Below are 21,730 nucleotides of genomic sequence, written 5' to 3'. Positions count from 1 at the left end.
TTTAATCAACAAGCGCAAATAAAAATAAATATACAAAAAATAACAATTTTTTTACAAATGTCCAGATGTTGATCAGATCAATCTGGACCCCCTCAATTAATTTAAATTTGAGGAAAAAAATTGAGTGATAACGCATGATTACAAAAATGGACTTAAAGGCATTAGTGCATTAGAAATGAGTTTCCTTAAATTAAATCACTTCAACCTTAGTAGTTTAAAATTGTAACAGCTGTTTGAAAAAAAAAATTCATAAATCTGGACATTTTACAGTGACAAGAGTTGAATAATACCATTATTTCATATAGTATATTTTGGTTGGGAGACACAAATCTCGTGCACAATAGGAAGATGCATCACTCGGCTGGAGCCGTTGCTTGGTTTGAGTGACAAGTATGAAAGGACTTCACCCTGCTTACGTTTAGAATGCTGGTGTGAAGAATGAATGGCAATCTTCCTACCTCACCTGCAATTATTCTCAAGCTGCGGTGGCATGTCACAAAATCAGTGTCACCAACACCCAGATATCAAATTACAAGCGTAAATAACCGTGGAATATCTTCCTGGATGGATTTTCTCACCACGTCATGTTCTTAAAAAAAGAGGCATTTTTTTATATAAATATTGAAAAAGCAATTTGAGTAAAATAAAAATACACAATTTGTATTAAGCAATGTTAGTTAACTTTTATTTCAATAGAAGTGTACACAACATTTTTTGTCACTTCCCCGCCACAAAATGGGGAATTAAAAAATGAAATTATTTTAACGATCTTTTACAAAAAAATCATTCGCAATGAAGTTTTGATATAGAGCCAGGAAGAAAAATGCAAGTTCAACAGATATCTTGCAATCAGACTCAGGGTGCGTTGTCTCGTCCACAAACAAACAAACTAAAAAGTGAGTGCAGTGAATACAAATTGTATGTGATGAAAAGTTATAATAAATACAAAGTAAGACTTTTAAAAGGATTTCAAGTGCAACAAAATAAATTAAACATTAAGTGATAAAGGAAACAGCGAGCACATTTGCATGTCAATAAATTATACAAATCAAAGCAGTTTGTTGATTGCTTGCTACTGTTTAGAGTTCATTGATTAGTCAGCTACCTCTGCTACGTACGAATATTTCATGACAACATTTAATTATTTCAAGACAGTTTGCTTACGCAGTGATTACTTTCTGTGGTTTAATTGTAATTGTTATAATTACTATAATTGTGTTTCAACATTCGCCCCACACTCTGCAATGGGTGCTTTTTTTCATTTCTTCTATAATCAGTATTTGATTTTTTTTACACGCTAATCGGAGGATGGTCACATTTTTATATGATAATTTCTAGATACATTATGAATGTGTGATTCAGTAACAAAAGCCCATCGGTTGTCTTTCAAAAAGACAAAAACGGCATCGAGATTTGTATAAATTCTGCGTCCACAAACATCAGGGCCATTTTGCATATGAAAACTTCAGCTCAGTAATTTTGTAGACAAATTTTTTTACAAATAAACTTTCAGCACAAAATGGAAAATCTTAATATCACAATTTCAGGGAGAGTCGTTTCACAACTCTTACAATTTCATAAGAAACGATTTTTTCCACATTTACTAATAAATTTGTAATTGAATTTTTCTTTTATATAGATCCTGATTTTGGTTTTGTCTCATGGGTGATTGATAAAATGGTGCTTTAGGTTGACACATAATTTGACAAACTCTCTACTACACTAGATGAGGTTTGGCAGTGATTGGTAAACCGAAAATGTGATGCAACAATTTTTAGCACCTCCCTCAACAATTAACATTGGAGTCGCGTAATTTAGAGGTTTTGAAACAATGCAAAACACTATAGGAAGAAGATTGGGTGCTACCTTTTTTTTGTTATCAATTCCTTGCAACTCATGGACTATTGCACAGTTGAGCTTACGTCGTACTTGACTCTGTTTTGATTCCACACGGACATGCAAAACAGGGCGAAAACGAGACAGCAACAAGCACTAATTAGTTAGATTAGTTACTCTGCGTTCATTTGAGCTCTTATTAGGTGTGTATGTCATCATTTTGATTGGTTCAATAATAGTGATTACAGCGAGAGACAAAGACGAAAAGTAGTTCACTGAGGCAGGGTTTGGAATAATGAAGTAATTTTACAATCTTTTACGACAGACAAGACAAAGACAGTTTACGAAAAAGTAGAATATTTGCTTTAGAATATTTGCATTTAATAAAGGCACAGAATTAAAAAGTTGCATGATTTAAGACTAAAACGAAAGAATAAGGCATTAGGTAGAGATTGATAACAGGCAAACCCTGCCCAACTGGAACTAATTCAATTGATCTTATGATACTGCTACATCAAAGCATCACTCTTTTCCTAATCCGTACAAAACAAAAAATCTTCGCTATACTGCACTAATTCTTAAGACTTTCACTCATTTGCAATTCGGAGCCGCATTCCTTGCTTTTCAAAAATTTTCTCTTATTCTATACAAAGTGATTTGGTTGATAAATAGCAAGTCTTTCGAAAAAATTCAGGCAAAGCTTATTTCTCCTACAGATAATTTAATATTTTCATGGAAAATCTTGGAATAATCTAATAGTTTACTTGCAATGAAGTAAGGACAGTTAAAAGAAGAAGAGATCTTTCCCACAGAAGTGGACAGATTTTTCCACTATTAAATAGCTACTTTTTAACAAGATGGGCAGCTAGCAAATTTTTAAATTGACACACTCACAAAACCTGTGGCCAAAATTGAAAACAGCCTGGAAAATTATTATATGTCATTCTTAAAATATTCAAAATAACCTTTCACATTTTGGTCGGTTAGCAATTAAAGAAGCAACTACGATGAGAATAAATGAGTGATGCACTTTTTTGCCTTGAATCAGTCCATCGGCTCAACAAGTAAGCTCCCATTGCAGGCAGTGATTGTGGATTTGGCTTGTTCAAGCAGACACACTCTCCACCATGGACTTCTTGATGATTTCCCCGAAGTTCTCGTTGCTGCACTCGTCCAGCAGAGTCAGCGCCGCCTCTTCCGGCCGCACAGCCAAGCCCTCGGACTCGACAGCCCTTGCTTCGTAAGGAGCCGTTTGCTGGTGATGATACAGTTCTTGGCCTGTTGTGTACTCCTGACTGTACTGAGCAGTGAGCAGCTCCGAAAAGGGCTCAAGTTTGGCGGTTGGCTGAGGGTGCAGGGCGTTGTGCAGGTTTGTGTATTTGGCCTCTTTGGAGTCGACGACCTCCTCGTGCGTGTAAACCAACTGCACGTCTGAAGAGGCGTAGTGACTAGGGTACTCGATCTCCTGGAAGAGAGTGAAGGTCAGAAGGTCAGAGACTTCGAGCAATCTAAATCAGTTTTGAAATTTTTCCATGATATGATAGACTCATTTTTTTTCATCAAATTCCGACTCCGAAAAAAAAAATAACCTTCAGCCACTTAAATTTGTCCTTTAAGATTGTAGAGATATTTCTGTACAAGAAGATAATAATAAAGTAAAAAAAATTATCAAAATTTATTACCCACATATTTTTTTTGCGTGGAATACTTTTGATGTTGAAAAAAAATTAAATAAAAACGAAGATTAAGAAAGTCGACAAATTTTAATTTTTCACATCATTAAATGAAATTTTTGAAGAGAGAAACTTCTACTGCTAATTGTAAGTCATTGTTGAAATCATTTGTGCTAATAGCTTGAAATTTAATCGATTTATTTGGAAGAAGAAAAATTGTTAATTTTGAAATATCTTTCTTTCATTGCATTTTTGCTGTTTAACCGTAGAAAATATAAACAAAAAAATTAATCACAACTAATTACTTAAAATTTACCTTAAAACCATTGTGTTGCTGATAATGTTGTTGGTAATGATCAAAGCCAAACTGGCCTGGCTGCTGCTGATGATTGTGGTGCTGATGATGGTGATGTTGGTGGTACTCGGTTTGATGGTTGAAACCGTAGCTCTCATATTCAAAGTTGAACGAAGAAGCGCCGAAATATTCTACTACGTGATTCTGCAAAACAAACCAACAAAAAGTGAATATGCTTAGCTTTTTTCCAAAGTAAATAAAACGGAGAAATCACCTTCTCCTGGTTGCCGAGATTATCCTGAGGCGTGAAATTTTCTTCTTCTTGGTCACGAAAGGAATACAGGTCGGGGAGGGTCTCTCCCCGACTGGTGGTTGGTTGGTCCGCGTACATGGTGGTGCTGTAGTTGCCCGAGTGGACACAAGACTCGATGTTGGGCTGCAGGCTGACGTGGTGCAGCCCGGGCTTTTCGTGCTTGCCTAGCAACCCAGAGGCCGAGGGCAATTCGGTGGCCGAGCCCCACTGGGCCACGTGCTTGCGCCTCTCCTGCTCGGCGGCCTCTTTCTTCTCCATCTCGAGACGCATCAGCGTCTGAATAAAGTGCGTCCGCACTCGCTCCAAATTGAATTCAATGCGTCCAGCGCTATTGGCACAGCCGTCACGGGTACAACTACACGGGAAGCTAGGTCTGTCCACCTGCAAGATAAGGACAAACAAAATATAATTTGCAAATTTTTGCTAAATATTCTCCAGGTTTTAATTAAATGAATGTTGGAATTCACGACTAAAGAATTAATTAATATCTCTAAGAATCAGATTTCAATTTCTATTTACCTGACACTTGATTCCAGATCTAGAGCAGGTACAGGTATCAGGGTCACAGTAGCCATCACAGTTGCATCCACAGGTCTCTCTGGATTTGCGAATAAATTTGCACAAATCCTTTTCTTGCGAGTCAATTTTGTGGACGCCAGCAGCTCTGAGTAAATTTCTCCTCTGCCTTGTTGAAACAGGCTGAAAAATTATATTCCATAAAGTTATAGAAATTTCGTACCAGAGAAGCAGTAAAAATTATGAAAGTGTACCTGTAATGTGTAATAGCTGGGGTCCTGGTCCAGCTCGCTGTCTGACATCTCGCTGGCCTCCTCCTCACTCTCGGAGTCTTCACTGGAACTAGAGGTTACCGGCACCATGGACTCAGAACTCTCCTCTTTGTCCTTTTCCAGACGCTGGTTTCGCAGTTGCAGCATCATTTGCCTCTGGTTCCGCCGCTGCTCCGAAGCGTGTTCTGACAGAGTGAAGCTCTGCACATGGCTGTGCTGGGATGCCATGCCAAGAGTGGAGCCACCCTGCAACAGAGAAATGAATTAAATTATTAAAAAAATAATATTAATTAAAAACAATGTAAAATGCAGCGCCAGAAAGTGAAAAATCAATGTTTTTTAACATGAAGTATCAGATAAAAAAAAAAATAATGAAAATAATGCACCTCTGAAATTCACCATGTTAATTCTCAATTACATTTCTTGCTGTTAGTTAAAAAAATGGTGTTCATTTTGAAAAATGAGCTCAATTATATGTCATCATAATTAAAGCGCACCTGAGATGGGACGCATGTGAATCCTTGGGACCTTGGGAAGTAGTAGACAGTCACGGACTGGAAAGAAATGGACCTCTTCTTTTTGGCCTTGGGCGAAGAACAGCCTTCAAGGTTAGCCTCATCTCTCCTCCTCTTCAAGGAACTTCTGTTAGGAGCTGCATTTGGTGGAAGTGGTTCGTGAGGTGCAGGACAAAATTCACTCGAGGTCGATATAGTAGATGCCGAATCTGTCAAAAGAAACACACTCAATATTTTTGTTTGAAGAAGTTGACTCCAGAATATGATCATAGAAGTGAAGAAATCGGGCTTTTTCCTCGTTGTAAAAATTACTTTTTTTTTTCAAAAACAGCTCTTAGTTTAATTTACCTGTTTCATTCACGGTCTGCGACTCTTATTTCATTTTCATGAGCAAGAAAAAAACTGCAATTTGAAAAAACTATATTTTTAACCAAATTTGCTGAATTTTTTTGTATTTTTCCTGCTCGTGAATATGAAATAGGATCGCAGACCGTGCATGAAACTGGTAAATTAAACAAAGAGCCGTATTGTTTTTTAATAAAAAAATAATTTTTACAATCAGCAAAAACTCTAATTCCTTCACTTCCACACCCAATATTCATTAAAATTTCAATTTACCATTTGATGCTCTGCCCTCTTCGTCCGGACCAAGACCAGAGTCGCTGCCGTCGCTGCACCTGTCTAGGGGCTCCGTCCTCTCGTCTTCTTCCTCCGTTCCGACAGTGGCGTCACACGAGGACGAACCCTCTTCAGGAACAGACGAACTCATGGCTGGCATGACATCACTTGTTGGCGTTTTTTCTGCCTCCAGACAGGTTGATTCTTCACTTTGCTCCATTGCTGCCAAAAATAATATATATATAAATAAAAATTACTCAAAATACAATAATATGGCACAGTTTCTCTCTTCAAAAAGACTTGTTCAATAGTTTAATGTGAGAAGTGCATTTGTAACAATATGGACAAAAATACAACAACAATAATAATAAGAATGATGCATCCAATTTCTTTTCTTTTTTTAGTGCTATTGATTAATATTATTAAATTTTTTTTCACCTTTTTCAAGAATAGTTTTCAAATTCAAGAAAAGGTTACTCAAAATAAAAAATACGAATTTTTTTATCAATCTTTTATCAATAGTTATGAAAACTATTAAAGTACTAAGTGAATTTTTTTTATGATCGCATTAATTTATTTTGATTTTTTTTTATTAATTTCAGAAAAGCACCAGCCGAAAATTTCTTCTGAAATTGGCTGGACGTTTGATGAAATAAACAAATAAATTTAATATCTTTCAATGGAAACAATAAAATAATAAATAATATAATTATATTAAGAAATTTTAAATCAATGAAATGCAATATTTTATTGAAAATTAAATCCATATTAAATACTATTTTGATATTTTGCATCAACAAATAAATAATATTATACTATTTTTGCAGAATCAGTGCAGAATGATAACAATTCTTGAACAATAATAAGATCATTCTTAACCAAGATAATTCCATAGCAATAAAAATATCTTTTTTCAAAATATAGAGCAAAATTTAAACAAAAATCACCTTCAATGTTTATTTCTAGAAATCGACGAGGGGACACGACACAAGCAGGTCGTCCACGTCTCTACGCAAGGTGTGCCTTGTCGTCTGTGTCAGGTCACCAATCTGCAAATCGAAGGGTGTGGATCAAGACAAGCACAGCCAATACAGCTTCAAAAAGATTCAAAAAGGGTCAAGCTCCCAACTCTCAAAAATTCCGAAGACAAAAATTAGCCAACTTTCGTTCTCAAGCGGGGATAAAAATCCGCCTTTCCAATTTGATCGTGACCTCGATTGGCACACACCTGTGCCACTCTCTCGGACAACTGAATCCATCGTCCGATCGGACACGTCCGAAAAAAGGTTCGGACGCCTCCGCACACGGCCGTCCAATGGCTCAGAGGGGGCGCGCGAGGGTGAATCACGCGCGCGACCCCGTTCGCTCGATTTCCTTTCGAAACTCACCGCATGTCCCGGAAAAAAGACCTGTCCGAAGGGCGTGTCCGGTCGTGTCTGCGCTGACCTGTGACGCTACGACCGCTGGACACCGTGTCCACCCAATTACATGTTGCTTCTACTGCATTATCGGCCACTCGAGCCCCTGCATTTATGTGTACAGCAACACACACAACACATCAGCTCGAAAAGACACGAAACGACCGAGGAGGGAAACGGGCGACGCCAGCGCCGCCCGTAAATATTTGCAACTAACGCTAGCCTCGCACCAAGGCCTCGCAGAATTCGGCCCCAAAAAAGCCCCTTTTCCGCCTCAAACGACCGGGGCCTGTTTAAAAAAATTAAAATTCTTTCAATTTGAATTAAAAAACTTGAAACAAATGAAACATCCAGCCGCAAAACCTCCCCCGCATTGAAAAAAATTAAATCTCTGACGATGACGTCACGAGCGCTGGATCGATTCGTTTGAGTGGACTGGGCGGTGAAGGCTACAGGCGGCCGAAGCATCACTGGCGCAAATTTTAACAGGACTGGCTGGCTCCGAGCCTCGATCTTTTGTCATGTCAACGCGGAAATATGTGTGTGCGCCGCGCGTTGTGCTCTTTTGCATTGAAAACATGCACACGCGCTAGAACTACCCGCTAAGCGATCTCTTTGATTTAGAAAAAAATTTCAATTTAAAACGGAAAATCAATATAATTGTTTTTTACCTTTTTAGTTTCTTTCCCAAAACTAGCGTTTGTTACTTAATTAAAAAAAAAAAATGGTGTTTGAATATAACAACACAATATCGTTTCAATTTTTCCACTTTCTCAATTAAATCTCACGTTTTTCTCATGATAACTTTTAAGATGATTAAGAACATAAAAACGTTAGCTAAGCCTGTAAATCTCGCTGCAAAATAAACATTATATTATACAGTGAAATTTAATTTTCATGCGCGCAATACAAGATTTTTGTATTATTATTATATAAACCATCATGGTCTGCGCATTTTTTTTAGATTGCATCATTTTTCACATATCATGAATTATGAGGGTTCCTCAATTTTAATTAACCATTTAACCAAACCATAGTTTTTTTTTCCTAGAATTAAAAAAGCATGACTGTATAAAATCGCCTTTTGTGAGAGTTGCTTGATTAATCGTCCTTAATATTGGGAAAAAGTGTTTCCATTATGAATAATAAGTCAACCCAATACCAATATTCAGCGGTCGTAAATGATTTTTCTTGGATTCCAACATTTTTTACTAAAATGAAGCGCTTGTCAAAATGAAGTGGCGATTTTAGTCTAATTGTAAGAAATGAAGACGTCTTTTTATTTCTTCTGTTCCAATACCAATATCATATTATTTTAATGAGGAGAGGGCATAAAAATGATAATCTATTAACGAATTATCAGCATTTTTTTTAAAACAGCGGGGTTCTTGTTCTTGTTGATCTACATCTACGGAGTGCAAGTGCAATCGCAGACCGCGATCAGATAATTATATGTTTACGTTTATGATGCATCCCCATCAACAATGCAAAAAAATAAAGTAATCAATAATAAAAAATATATATTTTGTGAAATAATATGTAAAAAGGACACAGGCTAAAAGGCAGGAATCTTGAAATATATAAAAATTCTCTATGGCCAAATTTCTAAATGACTCTGATTGCGAGTTTGTTGTTGTGGTAAAATGTAATATTTTTTAGAAACAAGGATGCTGTGGTTTTCTCAGCTAGCTTATTTAATGCAAAAATTATATTGAAATTGAATTGGTTTTTAAAGTACCGCCGCAGACCGCAGGTCACCTTTTGGGGGTCAGTTGTCCTTTTATTTTTTTCATTTTTTCTTTGCAACGAGGTTCGCCCGGTTTAAAAATTTTAAATAGTTTAATTTGCATATTATATTTTAAAGACACGTATTACAAAATTTCCTTCCAACAAATTTTACAGCATTAATTAGTTATTATTTTCAATACACTGCGCCGAGTTTCTGCACCAAAAAGAGCTATGCGCGCCGATGGAGATCAAATAAATGTTGTTTTACATCTGCCCCATTCTTTGACTGGTTTCTTAAAATTTTCGCAAACGAGATTAACACGTGCAAAAGCCAACGATAGAAATCAAAGGGCTGCCCTGTTCGTATATAAGTGAATGGAATTAGAGGGAGAGCGCGCAATGCGTGTGTGCGTCATCACAGTCCCGGCGCGCGAAAATAAGTCAGCCCTGCGAAAATCGCGGAGACATAAAAAAGCGAGGAAGAAAAGCCAACGGGTAGAGCGTTGAGTGAGGGCAGTTGGCCCCGAGAGTTAAAAGTCTTATTTCTTTCTTTGTCGCGGGATCAGCCGCGAGCTGCGGCGCGGCCCGACGGACGGACAAACCAAGCCAGGCCGGCTCCGGTCTGATGATGCGGGGCTCCGCGCGTTGTAGTATCGCGTGTATTGATTATTACGCCCCGCCGTCGGGGCCTCGTCACTACCCATATATGCATGTACGAGAAAGGGAGCACCAGAGCAGTCTCACTCTTTCAGCGAGTACGTCACTCTTTGCACTCCACTCGCACACATATGTATATATTATATACCAATTAATCTCTTTCCGAATAATTACGTGTTTGCGCTCGAGAGCGATAACATCAAGCAACTCTAATCATCTTTGATAATGACAAAAACGACGTTTTTGTCTCAAATCAAAAGTCTTGCGACTGATGATTTAGTATAATGAAAGCAGTCTGATAAAATTTGGTGATTGCATCATTAATCATTAACTCTCATTAATACGGCGTCAAAATAATTACCGAATTATAATTTTAAAAAAATAAGCTGAAAATATATAATGCAAAATTTGAATATTAACTTTAAATTAATTATCCTGATGTTCCTCGGTGAACCTTTTCGAGGTTATTATTTTAAACTTCATCAGTTTTAAGTAAAAAATCATTATAACTGTTTTTATTCAACAGTTGTTTGAACCCTTGGGTAGACAATTTATGTGATACAGGATCTGATCCTCTTTAGTCACGTCAACAGGGGCGCCAGACATCGGGTCTCGTCCACCAGCGGCCTTCGGAAAAGCGATTACGTCGCGGATACTTGGAGCACCACAGGCGACGGCAATCAGTCTGTCAATCCCTGCAAATTTTTTTTAAGGAAAATTACATTAATAACTCAAACATTAGAAAACACAAAATGGGGAGATTAGAAAAAGGCATTTATTTAATAGGAAAAAAGGACAAGTTAACAGATTTCAAAAAACCAAATTATGACAGAGATCAGGCTTTTCCTCCATCATCTCCTCGAGTATCGATTATTTCAAACAAAATTATTTATATTTTAATATTTTTGCTGCTTTAACTTTTAATTATTTTCTTTTTAACAAAATAATTTTCTAGCTCACCAAATGCAATTCCAGCGTGTGGTGGACACCCACTGTCGAAAGCTTCCAGCATGTGGTGGAGCGAGTCTGGCTTTATTTTGAGCAGATCCCCCAACACTCGGCGCTGCATCTCCGCATTATGGATCCGCACGGAGCCACCAGCAATTTCCCATCCGTCAAGAACAAGATCGTAGTGTTGGCCCCTGACCTTTGAAAGAGAAAAATATGGCGTTCAACTAAAGTAATCTAACTTTTTCTTCCATTGTTGGAAGGAAAATACAAGTGCCAAAATTAAGACGGGTCCACAATAAAATTCCCCCTAGTGAAAAAAATTAGAGAATGTTGAATTAATAATGAAAATTTTACCTTCTCTGTTCACCAAAATTTTTTAATAAGAAATATTCAAAGAAAGAAATGTTTGAAAAATAATAATTATAATATAAAAACTACAACAAAGAATTCAGTTATAAATATGTTGAATAATTAGAATTTGAACCAAAAAAATTAAACAATTAATAAGAATAAGAAAACTTTTAAAATCTTAAAACATCCAGGAGTATAAATTTCCAATGCATACCTTTAACGGGTCAGTGAACATAAGGTGTGCATCATCAGGGTGGGGTTGAGTGAAGGGGTGGTGTGTGGGGCTCAGAGTCCCAGGTTGCTCCCCCGGTTCGAAAAGAGGAAAGTCGACAATCCACAAGAATTTCGGTCCTTGGCATCGCACTGCGACACCTGTGGCTTTCTCAAGCTCGTCAGCGGCAATTACTCTCAAACGACCCAAAAGCGTCAGCTGGTGAAAAATTCAGATGCACAATGTTTTACCAAGAAAAAAATTATAAATAAAATTTATATCCCATAGTAAGAAAAAATAAAACAAGAATATAATTTACGCACCGCTTCAAAACGAGGGCCTCCAGCTAGCCAGACAACATCTCCAGGATTGCAAAGGTGACCAAGTTTGGATTTTATCGCTTCGCCTACTTGCTTGTTTTCACCCAAGCTGGGCCAAGGATCACTAGAGTTGTTTGGGACTTGAAAGCCGCGAAGCCAGAGTGGATTTGTGAAATGCTGCAATTGCTCAGTGCATAGTTTTTTAATTGAGCTGTTACTGGCCCACACCTCCTTTAATTTAAAAAAGATTAAATTTTAATATACAGATAATCACTTCAATGTAAAAAACTAACCTGTCCTTTTGGTACAATTATTGCACCAATAACATTGCTCTCTTCAATCAGTGAAGACCTCAAAGGCGACGAGCAAATGTCCGACAAAGATATTAATGCGTCGGAAATGTTTTGAATCTAGATGAAAGAAAATTGTCCACATTTTACAACAAATTTGAAAAAAAAATATAATTCGATTTATTACCTTCATATCAAATCTAGTGTCTGGTTTATCAGTTCCATAATCATTAAGTACATCCTCGTATTTGAGAACAGGAAACCTGTCTTCGGAAAGGTCAGGTTCAACCGTTGTGCGCCAACAATGGGAAATCAGATCTTCAGCTAATGCCATGACCCCTTGCTGATTTGTGAAGGACAGCTCAATGTCCAACTAAAATCATTTTCTATTTTTTAATTAAATCTTTATTAAAACTTATTTAAAATAAAAAATTGCTCTTGTAATGATCATTCAATTAATTTTTGTATATTTCGTCATAGTGCTCTTATTACAGTGCTGAGGGGTGGAAATGCATTCACCAAGTTAATAGGGGCGAGTATGATTGGTCGCATAGACACGTGGGTCTGGTGCCATGGCAACCGCAGAAACAAGGAGCAATTTTACAACACTCCAGTGCATCAACTTATTTGCTATTAAATTTATTTTCTTTCACACCATGGTTGACAAGTGGAAGCAAAATGCCGATTCTTTGGTTGAGTATGACATACCGATGCTGGTAATATTTTTAATTATCTAAAAATTATTATTATTAAAAATAAAATAATGATGCGCAGCTCAAAGGGAATGTGGCAGAGCTCGAGGAAGCTGCAGGCTCTGACGCTGAAATATTGCATGCAATTTTGCCTCCACGACAGTGGGAACAAGATGGGCAAATATGGATTCAAAAGGTTAAGATATAACAAAAAGAAATAATTAATTAATTTAAAAGATTATATTTTAGAAATGTATATATTTAATTATAGGAACTATATTATAGCAGTGAATAATTTAAATGAATTAATTATTGACAGGTTTCGCCCAATCCAGCTACTAGAGAAAAAGTGCAAAATTTGGCAGAGGAATTTGACATGAGATTAAGTCAAAGACAAGCCAGGGAAACGGGAATTTGTCCTGTCAGACGAGAGCTTTACGCTCAAATCTTTGGTACCGAACTAAATATTAAAAATTAAATTGTATTAAAATTTCATAACTATCAGATGAACTGATTCGTCAAACGACATTAAACTGCAGCGAGGCAGGGTTGTTGCTGGCGCGGGTGCGAAATGAATTGCAAATGACCTTGAGCACATACGAGCATTTGTACGAGAGCGCAATCGCATTCGGAATAAGAAAGTCTCTGCAGTCGGTTCAGGGTCAGGAGGATTTGGAGGAAACCGTGGGCAAGCTCAAGGAGCAGATCAATGGTCTGCAGCAGGAATTGACTGAGGAGAAGGCTCGGAACGAACGAGCGCAGCAGAGACTCAGGGAAAAACACGACGCTGAGGAGAAAAAACACCGAGAGGAAGTTCTCTCGTACAGAAAAGCGAATCAGCAACTTAAGGTCAGAATTCAGCCAGAGCGAAGATCAGAATGAAATTAATTCATTTTTTCCACTTTGCAGACTCAACTCGAAGCCATAATTGCACCCAAGAAATGAAATTAATTTTAATAATTCATTTATAACAAACACCATACAAAATATATCTTTGCACAGAAATAAAATTAACTCACTTGTGTGAATTCCAACTGTCTATCTGGTCGTGCAGATTCGTCACGATAACACCTTGCCACCTGAATAATAATTTTTATAAATCAGCAAGTAATTAAAAGTGTTATTTTAAACCTGGAAATATCTGTCGATTCCGCCAACCATCAAGAGTTGTTTAAACTGCTGAGGGCTTTGGACGAGAGTGTAGCACTTTCCAGGCATTCTCGAAGGCACAATAAATTCTTGGGCTCCCTAAATGAAAATTATACAACTTATCAAAATAAATCAAATTTAAGCCTCACTCCAGGAGTCCTTTTGAATAAAGTTGGCGTTTCAACCTCGACAAATCCACACTTTTCGCCGAGAAATTTCCTCATTTCCGAAATCATTTCAGATCGGAACCTCAGTCTTGATTGCATTTCAGGAAATCTCAAGTCCATGTATCTGTACGTCATTCTCAGATGTTCTGTCAACTGGGTTTTAATTAGACAATTTATTCCTGATGCTTAATTTCAGATTACCTTGATTTGATCTCTGACTGTGATAGGCAATTCCTTTTTGGCAACGCTCAACACATCAAAATCTTCAACTGCAACCTCAATATCTCCTGTTGACATGTTCTTAAATTAATGCAAATAAGCTGGAGAAATATTATCGTTTGCTTGATCTTACCGAGTTTTGTTGTCCATCAGGTCTATTAAGAACCGTTCCACTGATTTTAACAACCGATTCGAGCGAGATATTTTCAATATCCCAATTTGGCCTAATATTCTATAAATTTTTAAGTAAAACATTATACAATTAATTTAAAATTTGCTACCTTGTCAGGAAAAATGAGCTGTGTGCTGCCATAGCCGTCTCTCAAAACCATAAATTGGGCCTTGACTCGGTGAAACTGAACCCATCCGGAAAGTGTCACTTTCTGGCCAACGTCCTCTTTTCTCAGCTCTCCACAGTTGTGGGTTCGATGGCAGAGGTACAAATTCGTAGATTTTGTATCCCAAGGCCTCACTCGACCTTCTGAAAACCCAGAGAATATTTTTGTAAATAATCAACTGAATTTCTTTTAATTTTTTGCTTTCTTACTGAAATACTTAGGAGGCTGTGGGTCAAATTGAATTTTGTTTTCCTTCTTTGGCTCCATTTTCTGTGATTGCTTTTCGACACTCTAAAAAGTAAACAATTATTTTCCAAGCTTACATAAAAATCAGTGATTTTGTTTATATACCTGTGAGCCGGCGCAGGCAAAACGCATTTGAATGCCATTGTACTCTCTCTTATTGTTGGTTGCAAAAAATTTAGCTGCTTGACTAGCAGGAAATCTCATTCGAATGAACATTTTTAGGAAATAATTCAAAAGCCGACAACAATTCTCGCAAAATTCCACTTTAAATTCGCATTCTCAGTAATTTGTTTTGATTCCTTCAGACCAGCTCCAGCTGTAGAATAAAAACACAAGGCTTGAATGAAAATGAAAGTGAAAAGAGCCGGAGCCGGAGCCCCACGTCTTTTGCTGCCCTCTGACGGCGAGTTGAAAATTTGTTCGCGCTAGAAAGGAGAGAGGAGAGATTCAAGTAAAACGGCAATACTTATCTCTGCGGCCTGCGCAGACCAGATTCGACTTCGACTGGACTCAAATATAGCAAAATATTAAACTCGTCTCGTAGTTTGCTATTTATTTGCGATTTTTGTAAAATCTTTGACTGTTTGATTTTAGTCTTCCAAATATAGCAACCACAGTGAAAAAGATAGCAAAAAATTTAACTCGTCTCGTAGTTTGCTATTTATTTGCGATTTTTGTAAAATCTTTGACTGTTTGATTTTAGTCTTCCAAATATAGCAACCACAGTGAAAAAGATAGCAAAAAATTTAACTCGTCTCGTAGTTTGCTATTTATTTGCGATTTTTGTAAAATCTTTGACTGTTTGGTTTTAGTCTTCCAAATATAGAAACCACAGTGAAAAATATAGCAAAAAATTAAACTCGTCTCGTAGTTTGCTATTTATTTGCGATTTTTGTAAAAACTTCGACTGTTTGGTTTTAGTCTTCCAAATATAGAAACCACAGTGAAAAATATAGCAAAAAATTAAACTCGTCTCGTAGTTTGCTATTTATTTGCGATTTTTGTAAAATCTTTGACTGTTTGATTTTAGTCTTCCAAATATAGCAACCACAGTGAAAAAGATAGCAAAAAATTTAACTCGTCTCGTAGTTTGCTATTTATTTGCGATTTTTGTAAAATCTTTGACTGTTTGGTTTTAGTCTTCCAAATATAGAAACCACAGTGAAAATTATAGCAAAAAATTAAACTCGTCTCGTAGTTTGCTATTTATTTGCGATTTTTTTATAATCTTCGACTCTTTGATTTTAGTCGACCAAATATTGCAAAAAATAAAACTCGTCTCGTAGTTTGCTATTTATTTGCGATTTTTGTAAAAACTTCGACTCTTTGATTTTAGTCTTCCAAATATAGCAACCACAGTGAAAATTATAGCAAAAAATTAAACTCGTCTCGTAGTTTGCTATTTATTTGCGATTTTTTTATAATCTTCGACTCTTTGATTTTAGTCTTCCAAATATAGCAACCACAGTGAAAATTATAGCAAAAAATTAAACTCGTCTCGTAGTTTGCTATTTATTTGCGATTTTTGTAAAATCTTTGACTGTTTGGTTTTAGTCGACCAAATATAGCAAAAAATTAAACTCGTCTCGTAGTTTGCTATTTATTTGCGATTTTTTTATAATCTTCGACTCTTTGATTTTAGTCTGCCAAATATAGCAACCACAGTGAAAATTATAGCAAAAAATTAAACTCGTCTCGTAGTTTGCTATTTATTTGCGATTTTTGTAAAATATTTGACTGTTTGGTTTTAGTCGACCAAATATAGCAAAAAATTAAACTCGTCTCGTAGTTTGCTATTTATTTGCGATTTTTTTATAATCTTCGACTCTTTGATTTTAGTCTTCCAAATATAGCAACCACAGTGAAAATTATAGCAAAAAATTAAACTCGTCTCGTAGTTTGCTATTTATTTGCGATTTTTGTAAAATATTTGACTGTTTGGTTTTAGTCGACCAAATATAGCAAAAAATTAAACTCGTCTCGTAGTTTGCTATTTATTTGCGATTTTTTTATAATCTTCGACTCTTTGATTTTAGTCTGCCAAATATAGCAACCACAGTGAAAATTATAGCAAAAAATTAAACTCGTCTCGTAGTTTGCTATTTATTTGCGATTTTTGTAAAATATTTGACTGTTTGGTTTTAGTCGACCAAATATAGCAAAAAATTAAACTCGTCTCGTAGTTTGCTATTTATTTGCGATTTTTGTAAAATATTTGACTGTTTGGTTTTAGTCGACCAAATATAGCAAAAAATTAAACTCGTCTCGTAGTTTGCTATTTATTTGCGATTTTTTTATAATCTTCGACTCTTTGATTTTAGTCTTCCAAATATAGCAACCACAGTGAAAATTATAGCAAAAAATTAAACTTGTCTCGTAGTTTGCTATTTATTTGCGATTTTTTTATAATCTTCGACTCTTTGATTTTAGTCTTCCAAATATAGCAACCACAGTGAAAATTATAGCAAAAAATTAAACTCGTCTCGTAGTTTGCTATTTATTTGCGATTTTTTTATAATCTTCGACTCTTTGATTTTAGTCTTCCAAATATAGCAACCACAGTGAAAATTATAGCAAAAAATTAAACTCGTCTCGTAGTTTGCTATTTATTTGCGATTTTTGTAAAATATTTGACTGTTTGGTTTTAGTCGACCAAATATAGCAAAAAATTAAACTCGTCTCGTAGTTTGCTATTTATTTGCGATTTTTTTATAATCTTCGACTCTTTGATTTTAGTCGACCAAATATTGCAAAAAATAAAACTCGTCTCGTAGTTTGCTATTTATTTGCGATTTTTGTAAAAACTTCGACTCTTTGATTTTAGTCTTCCAAATATAGCAACCACAGTGAAAATTATAGCAAAAAATTAAACTCGTCTCGTAGTTTGCTATTTATTTGCGATTTTTTTATAATCTTCGACTCTTTGATTTTAGTCGACCAAATATTGCAAAAAATAAAACTCGTCTCGTAGTTTGCTATTTATTTGCGATTTTTGTAAAAACTTCGACTCTTTGATTTTAGTCTTCCAAATATAGCAACCACAGTGAAAATTATAGCAAAAAATAAAACTCGTCTCGTAGTTTGCTATTTATTTGCGATTTTTGTAAAAACTTCGACTCTTTGATTTTAGTCTTCCAAATATAGCAACCACAGTGAAAATTATAGCAAAAAATTAAACTCGTCTCGTAGTTTGCTATTTATTTGCGATTTTTTTATAATCTTCGACTCTTTGATTTTAGTCTTCCAAATATAGCAACCACAGTGAAAATTATAGCAAAAAATTAAACTCGTCTCGTAGTTTGCTATTTATTTGCGATTTTTGTAAAATATTTGACTGTTTGGTTTTAGTCGACCAAATATAGCAAAAAATTAAACTCGTCTCGTAGTTTGCTATTTATTTGCGATTTGTTTATAATCTTCGACTCTTTGATTTTAGTCTTCCAAATATAGCAACCACAGTGAAAAAGATAGCAAAAAATTTAACTCGTCTCGTAGTTTGCTATTTATTTGCGATTTTTGTAAAATCTTTGACTGTTTGGTTTTAGTCTTCCAAATATAGAAACCACAGTGAAAAATATAGCAAAAAATTAAACTCGTCTCGTAGTTTGCTATTTATTTGCGATTTTTGTAAAAACTTCGACTCTTTGATTTTAGTCTTCCAAATATAGCAACCACAGTGAAAATTATAGCAAAAAATTAAACTCGTCTCGTAGTTTGCTATTTATTTGCGATTTTTTTATAATCTTCGACTCTTTGATTTTAGTCTGCCAAATATAGCAACCACAGTGAAAATTATAGCAAAAAATTAAACTCGTCTCGTAGTTTGCTATTTATTTGCGATTTTTGTAAAATATTTGACTGTTTGGTTTTAGTCGACCAAATATAGCAAAAAATTAAACTCGTCTCGTAGTTTGCTATTTATTTGCGATTTTTTTATAATCTTCGACTCTTTGATTTTAGTCTGCCAAATATAGCAACCACAGTGAAAATTATAGCAAAAAATTAAACTCGTCTCGTAGTTTGCTATTTATTTGCGATTTTTGTAAAATATTTGACTGTTTGGTTTTAGTCGACCAAATATAGCAAAAAATTAAACTCGTCTCGTAGTTTGCTATTTATTTGCGATTTTTTTATAATCTTCGACTCTTTGATTTTAGTCTTCCAAATATAGCAACCACAGTGAAAATTATAGCAAAAAATTAAACTCGTCTCGTAGTTTGCTATTTATTTGCGATTTTTGTAAAATATTTGACTGTTTGGTTTTAGTCGACCAAATATAGCAAAAAATTAAACTCGTCTCGTAGTTTGCTATTTATTTGCGATTTTTTTATAATCTTCGACTCTTTGATTTTAGTCTGCCAAATATAGCAACCACAGTGAAAATTATAGCAAAAAATTAAACTCGTCTCGTAGTTTGCTATTTATTTGCGATTTTTGTAAAATATTTGACTGTTTGGTTTTAGTCGACCAAATATAGCAAAAAATTAAACTCGTCTCGTAGTTTGCTATTTATTTGCGATTTTTTTATAATCTTCGACTCTTTGATTTTAGTCTTCCAAATATAGCAACCACAGTGAAAATTATAGCAAAAAATTAAACTCGTCTCGTAGTTTGCTATTTATTTGCGATTTTTGTAAAATATTTGACTGTTTGGTTTTAGTCGACCAAATATAGCAAAAAATTAAACTCGTCTCGTAGTTTGCTATTTATTTGCGATTTTTTTATAATCTTCGACTCTTTGATTTTAGTCTTCCAAATATAGCAACCACAGTGAAAATTATAGCAAAAAATTAAACTCGTCTCGTAGTTTGCTATTTATTTGCGATTTTTTTATAATCTTCGACTCTTTGATTTTAGTCTTCCAAATATAGCAACCACAGTGAAAATTATAGCAAAAAATTAAACTCGTCTCGTAGTTTGCTATTTATTTGCGATTTTTGTAAAATATTTGACTGTTTGGTTTTAGTCGACCAAATATAGCAAAAAATTAAACTCGTCTCGTAGTTTGCTATTTATTTGCGATTTTTTTATAATCTTCGACTCTTTGATTTTAGTCGACCAAATATTGCAAAAAATAAAACTCGTCTCGTAGTTTGCTATTTATTTGCGATTTTTGTAAAAACTTCGACTCTTTGATTTTAGTCTTCCAAATATAGCAACCACAGTGAAAATTATAGCAAAAAATTAAACTCGTCTCGTAGTTTGCTATTTATTTGCGATTTTTTTATAATCTTCGACTCTTTGATTTTAGTCGACCAAATATTGCAAAAAATAAAACTCGTCTCGTAGTTTGCTATTTATTTGCGATTTTTGTAAAAACTTCGACTCTTTGATTTTAGTCTTCCAAATATAGCAACCACAGTGAAAATTATAGCAAAAAATTAAACTCGTCTCGTAGTTTGCTATTTATTTGCGATTTTTTTATAATCTTCGACTCTTTGATTTTAGTCTTCCAAATATAGCAACCACAGTGAAAATTATAGCAAAAAATTAAACTCGTCTCGTAGTTTGCTATTTATTTGCGATTTTTGTAAAATCTTTGACTGTTTGGTTTTAGTCGACCAAATATAGCAAAAAATTAAACTCGTCTCGTAGTTTGCTATTTATTTGCGATTTTTGTAAAATCTTCGACTGTTTGGTTTTAGTCGACCAAATATAGCAACCACAGTGAAAAATATAGCAAAAAATTAAACTCGTCTCGTAGTTTGCTATTTATTTGCGATTTTTGTAAAATCTTTGACTGTTTGGTTTTAGTCTTCCAAATATAGCAAAAAATTAAACTCGTCTCGTAGTTTGCTATTTATTTGCGATTTTTGTAAAATCTTTGACTGTTTGGTTTTAGTCTTCCAAATATAGCAAAAAATTAAACTCGTCTCGTAGTTTGCTATTTATTTGCGATTTTTGTTAAATCTTCGACTGTTTGGTTTTAGTCTTCCAAATATAGCAACCACAGTGAAAAATATAGCAAAAAATTAAACTCGTCTCGTAGTTTGCTATTTATTTGCGATTTTTGTAAAATCTTTGACTGTTTGGTTTTAGTCTTCCAAATATAGCAAAAAATTAAACTCGTCTCGTAGTTTGCTATTTATTTGCGATTTTTGTAAAATCTTCGACTGTTTGGTTTTAGTCTTCCAAATATAGCAACCACAGTGAAAAATATAGCAAAAAATTAAACTCGTCTCGTAGTTTGCTATTTATTTGCGATTTTTGTAAAATCTTTGACTGTTTGGTTTTAGTCTTCCAAATATAGCAAAAAATTAAACTCGTCTCGTAGTTTGCTATTTATTTGCGATTTTTGTAAAATCTTTGACTGTTTGATTTTAGTCTTCCAAATATAGCAACCACAGTGAAAAATATAGCAAAAAATTAAACTCGTCTCGTAGTTTGCTATTTATTTGCGATTTTTGTAAAATCTTCGACTGTTTGGTTTTAGTCTTCCAAATATAGCAAAAAATTAAACTCGTCTCGTAGTTTGCTATTTATTTGCGATTTTTGTAAAATCTTTGACTGTTTGATTTTAGTCTTCCAAATATAGCAACCACAGTGAAAAATATAGCAAAAAATTAAACTCGTCTCGTAGTTTGCTATTTATTTGCGATTTTTGTAAAATCTTTGACTGTTTGATTTTAGTCTTCCAAATATAGCAACCACAGTGAAAAATATAGCAAAAAATTAAACTCGTCTCGTAGTTTGCTATTTATTTGCGATTTTTGTAAAATCTTTGACTGTTTGATTTTAGTCTTCCAAATATAGCAACCACAGTGAAAAATATAGCAAAAAATTAAACTCGTCTCGTAGTTTGCTATTTATTTGCGATTTTTGTAAAATCTTTGACTGTTTGATTTTAGTCTTCCAAATATAGCAACCACAGTGAAAAATATAGCAAAAAATTAAACTCGTCTCGTAGTTTGCTATTTATTTGCGATTTTTGTAAAATCTTTGACACTTTGATTTT

At 34.8% G+C, this 21,730-nt stretch overlaps 2 protein-coding genes across 3 annotated transcripts; both read right to left on the bottom strand.

The window, feature by feature from the left end:
• Positions 1–663: 663 nt before the first annotated feature.
• On the bottom strand, positions 664–7,655 carry LOC132195131 (cysteine/serine-rich nuclear protein 1). The gene is made up of 9 exons (XM_059616915.1): positions 7,427–7,655; positions 6,986–7,087; positions 6,039–6,260; positions 5,403–5,629; positions 4,888–5,151; positions 4,637–4,816; positions 4,079–4,498; positions 3,826–4,008; positions 664–3,301 (listed from the first exon to the last, which is right to left on the bottom strand). Exons 3-9 carry the CDS (start codon positions 6,256–6,258, stop codon positions 2,942–2,944), a joined length of 1,854 nt encoding a protein of 617 aa, XP_059472898.1. The 5' UTR covers positions 6,259–6,260; positions 6,986–7,087; positions 7,427–7,655; the 3' UTR covers positions 664–2,941.
• A 2,672-nt stretch (positions 7,656–10,327) lies between these two features.
• On the bottom strand, positions 10,328–15,112 carry LOC132195130 (aspartate--tRNA ligase, mitochondrial). Of its 2 annotated transcripts, XM_059616913.1 has the most exons (14): positions 14,881–15,112; positions 14,739–14,820; positions 14,473–14,672; positions 14,325–14,423; positions 14,174–14,272; positions 13,955–14,125; positions 13,788–13,904; positions 13,676–13,735; positions 12,152–12,337; positions 11,968–12,084; positions 11,678–11,905; positions 11,358–11,573; positions 10,802–10,988; positions 10,328–10,536 (listed from the first exon to the last, which is right to left on the bottom strand). In XM_059616913.1, the coding sequence occupies exons 1-14, from the start codon at positions 14,989–14,991 to the stop codon at positions 10,361–10,363; spliced, it is 2,049 nt and encodes a 682-aa protein (XP_059472896.1). In that variant the 5' UTR covers positions 14,992–15,112; the 3' UTR covers positions 10,328–10,360. The 2 variants fall into 2 exon arrangements, with proteins under 2 accessions (XP_059472896.1, XP_059472897.1); XM_059616914.1 differs by lacking the exons at positions 14,739–14,820; positions 14,881–15,112 and having other exon boundaries at positions 14,325–14,415; positions 14,473–14,644.
• Between the last annotated feature and the right edge of the window lie 6,618 nt (positions 15,113–21,730).

The sequence above is a fragment of the Neocloeon triangulifer genome, unplaced genomic scaffold, assembly GCF_031216515.1.
Source record: "Neocloeon triangulifer isolate White Clay Creek 2 clone unplaced genomic scaffold, ASM3121651v1 ptg000009l, whole genome shotgun sequence".
In the NCBI taxonomy this organism is placed as follows: Eukaryota; Metazoa; Arthropoda; class Insecta; order Ephemeroptera; family Baetidae; genus Neocloeon; species Neocloeon triangulifer.
Note: the sequence above shows the minus strand (reverse complement) of the source record. Positions and strands in the feature narration are given on the sequence as shown.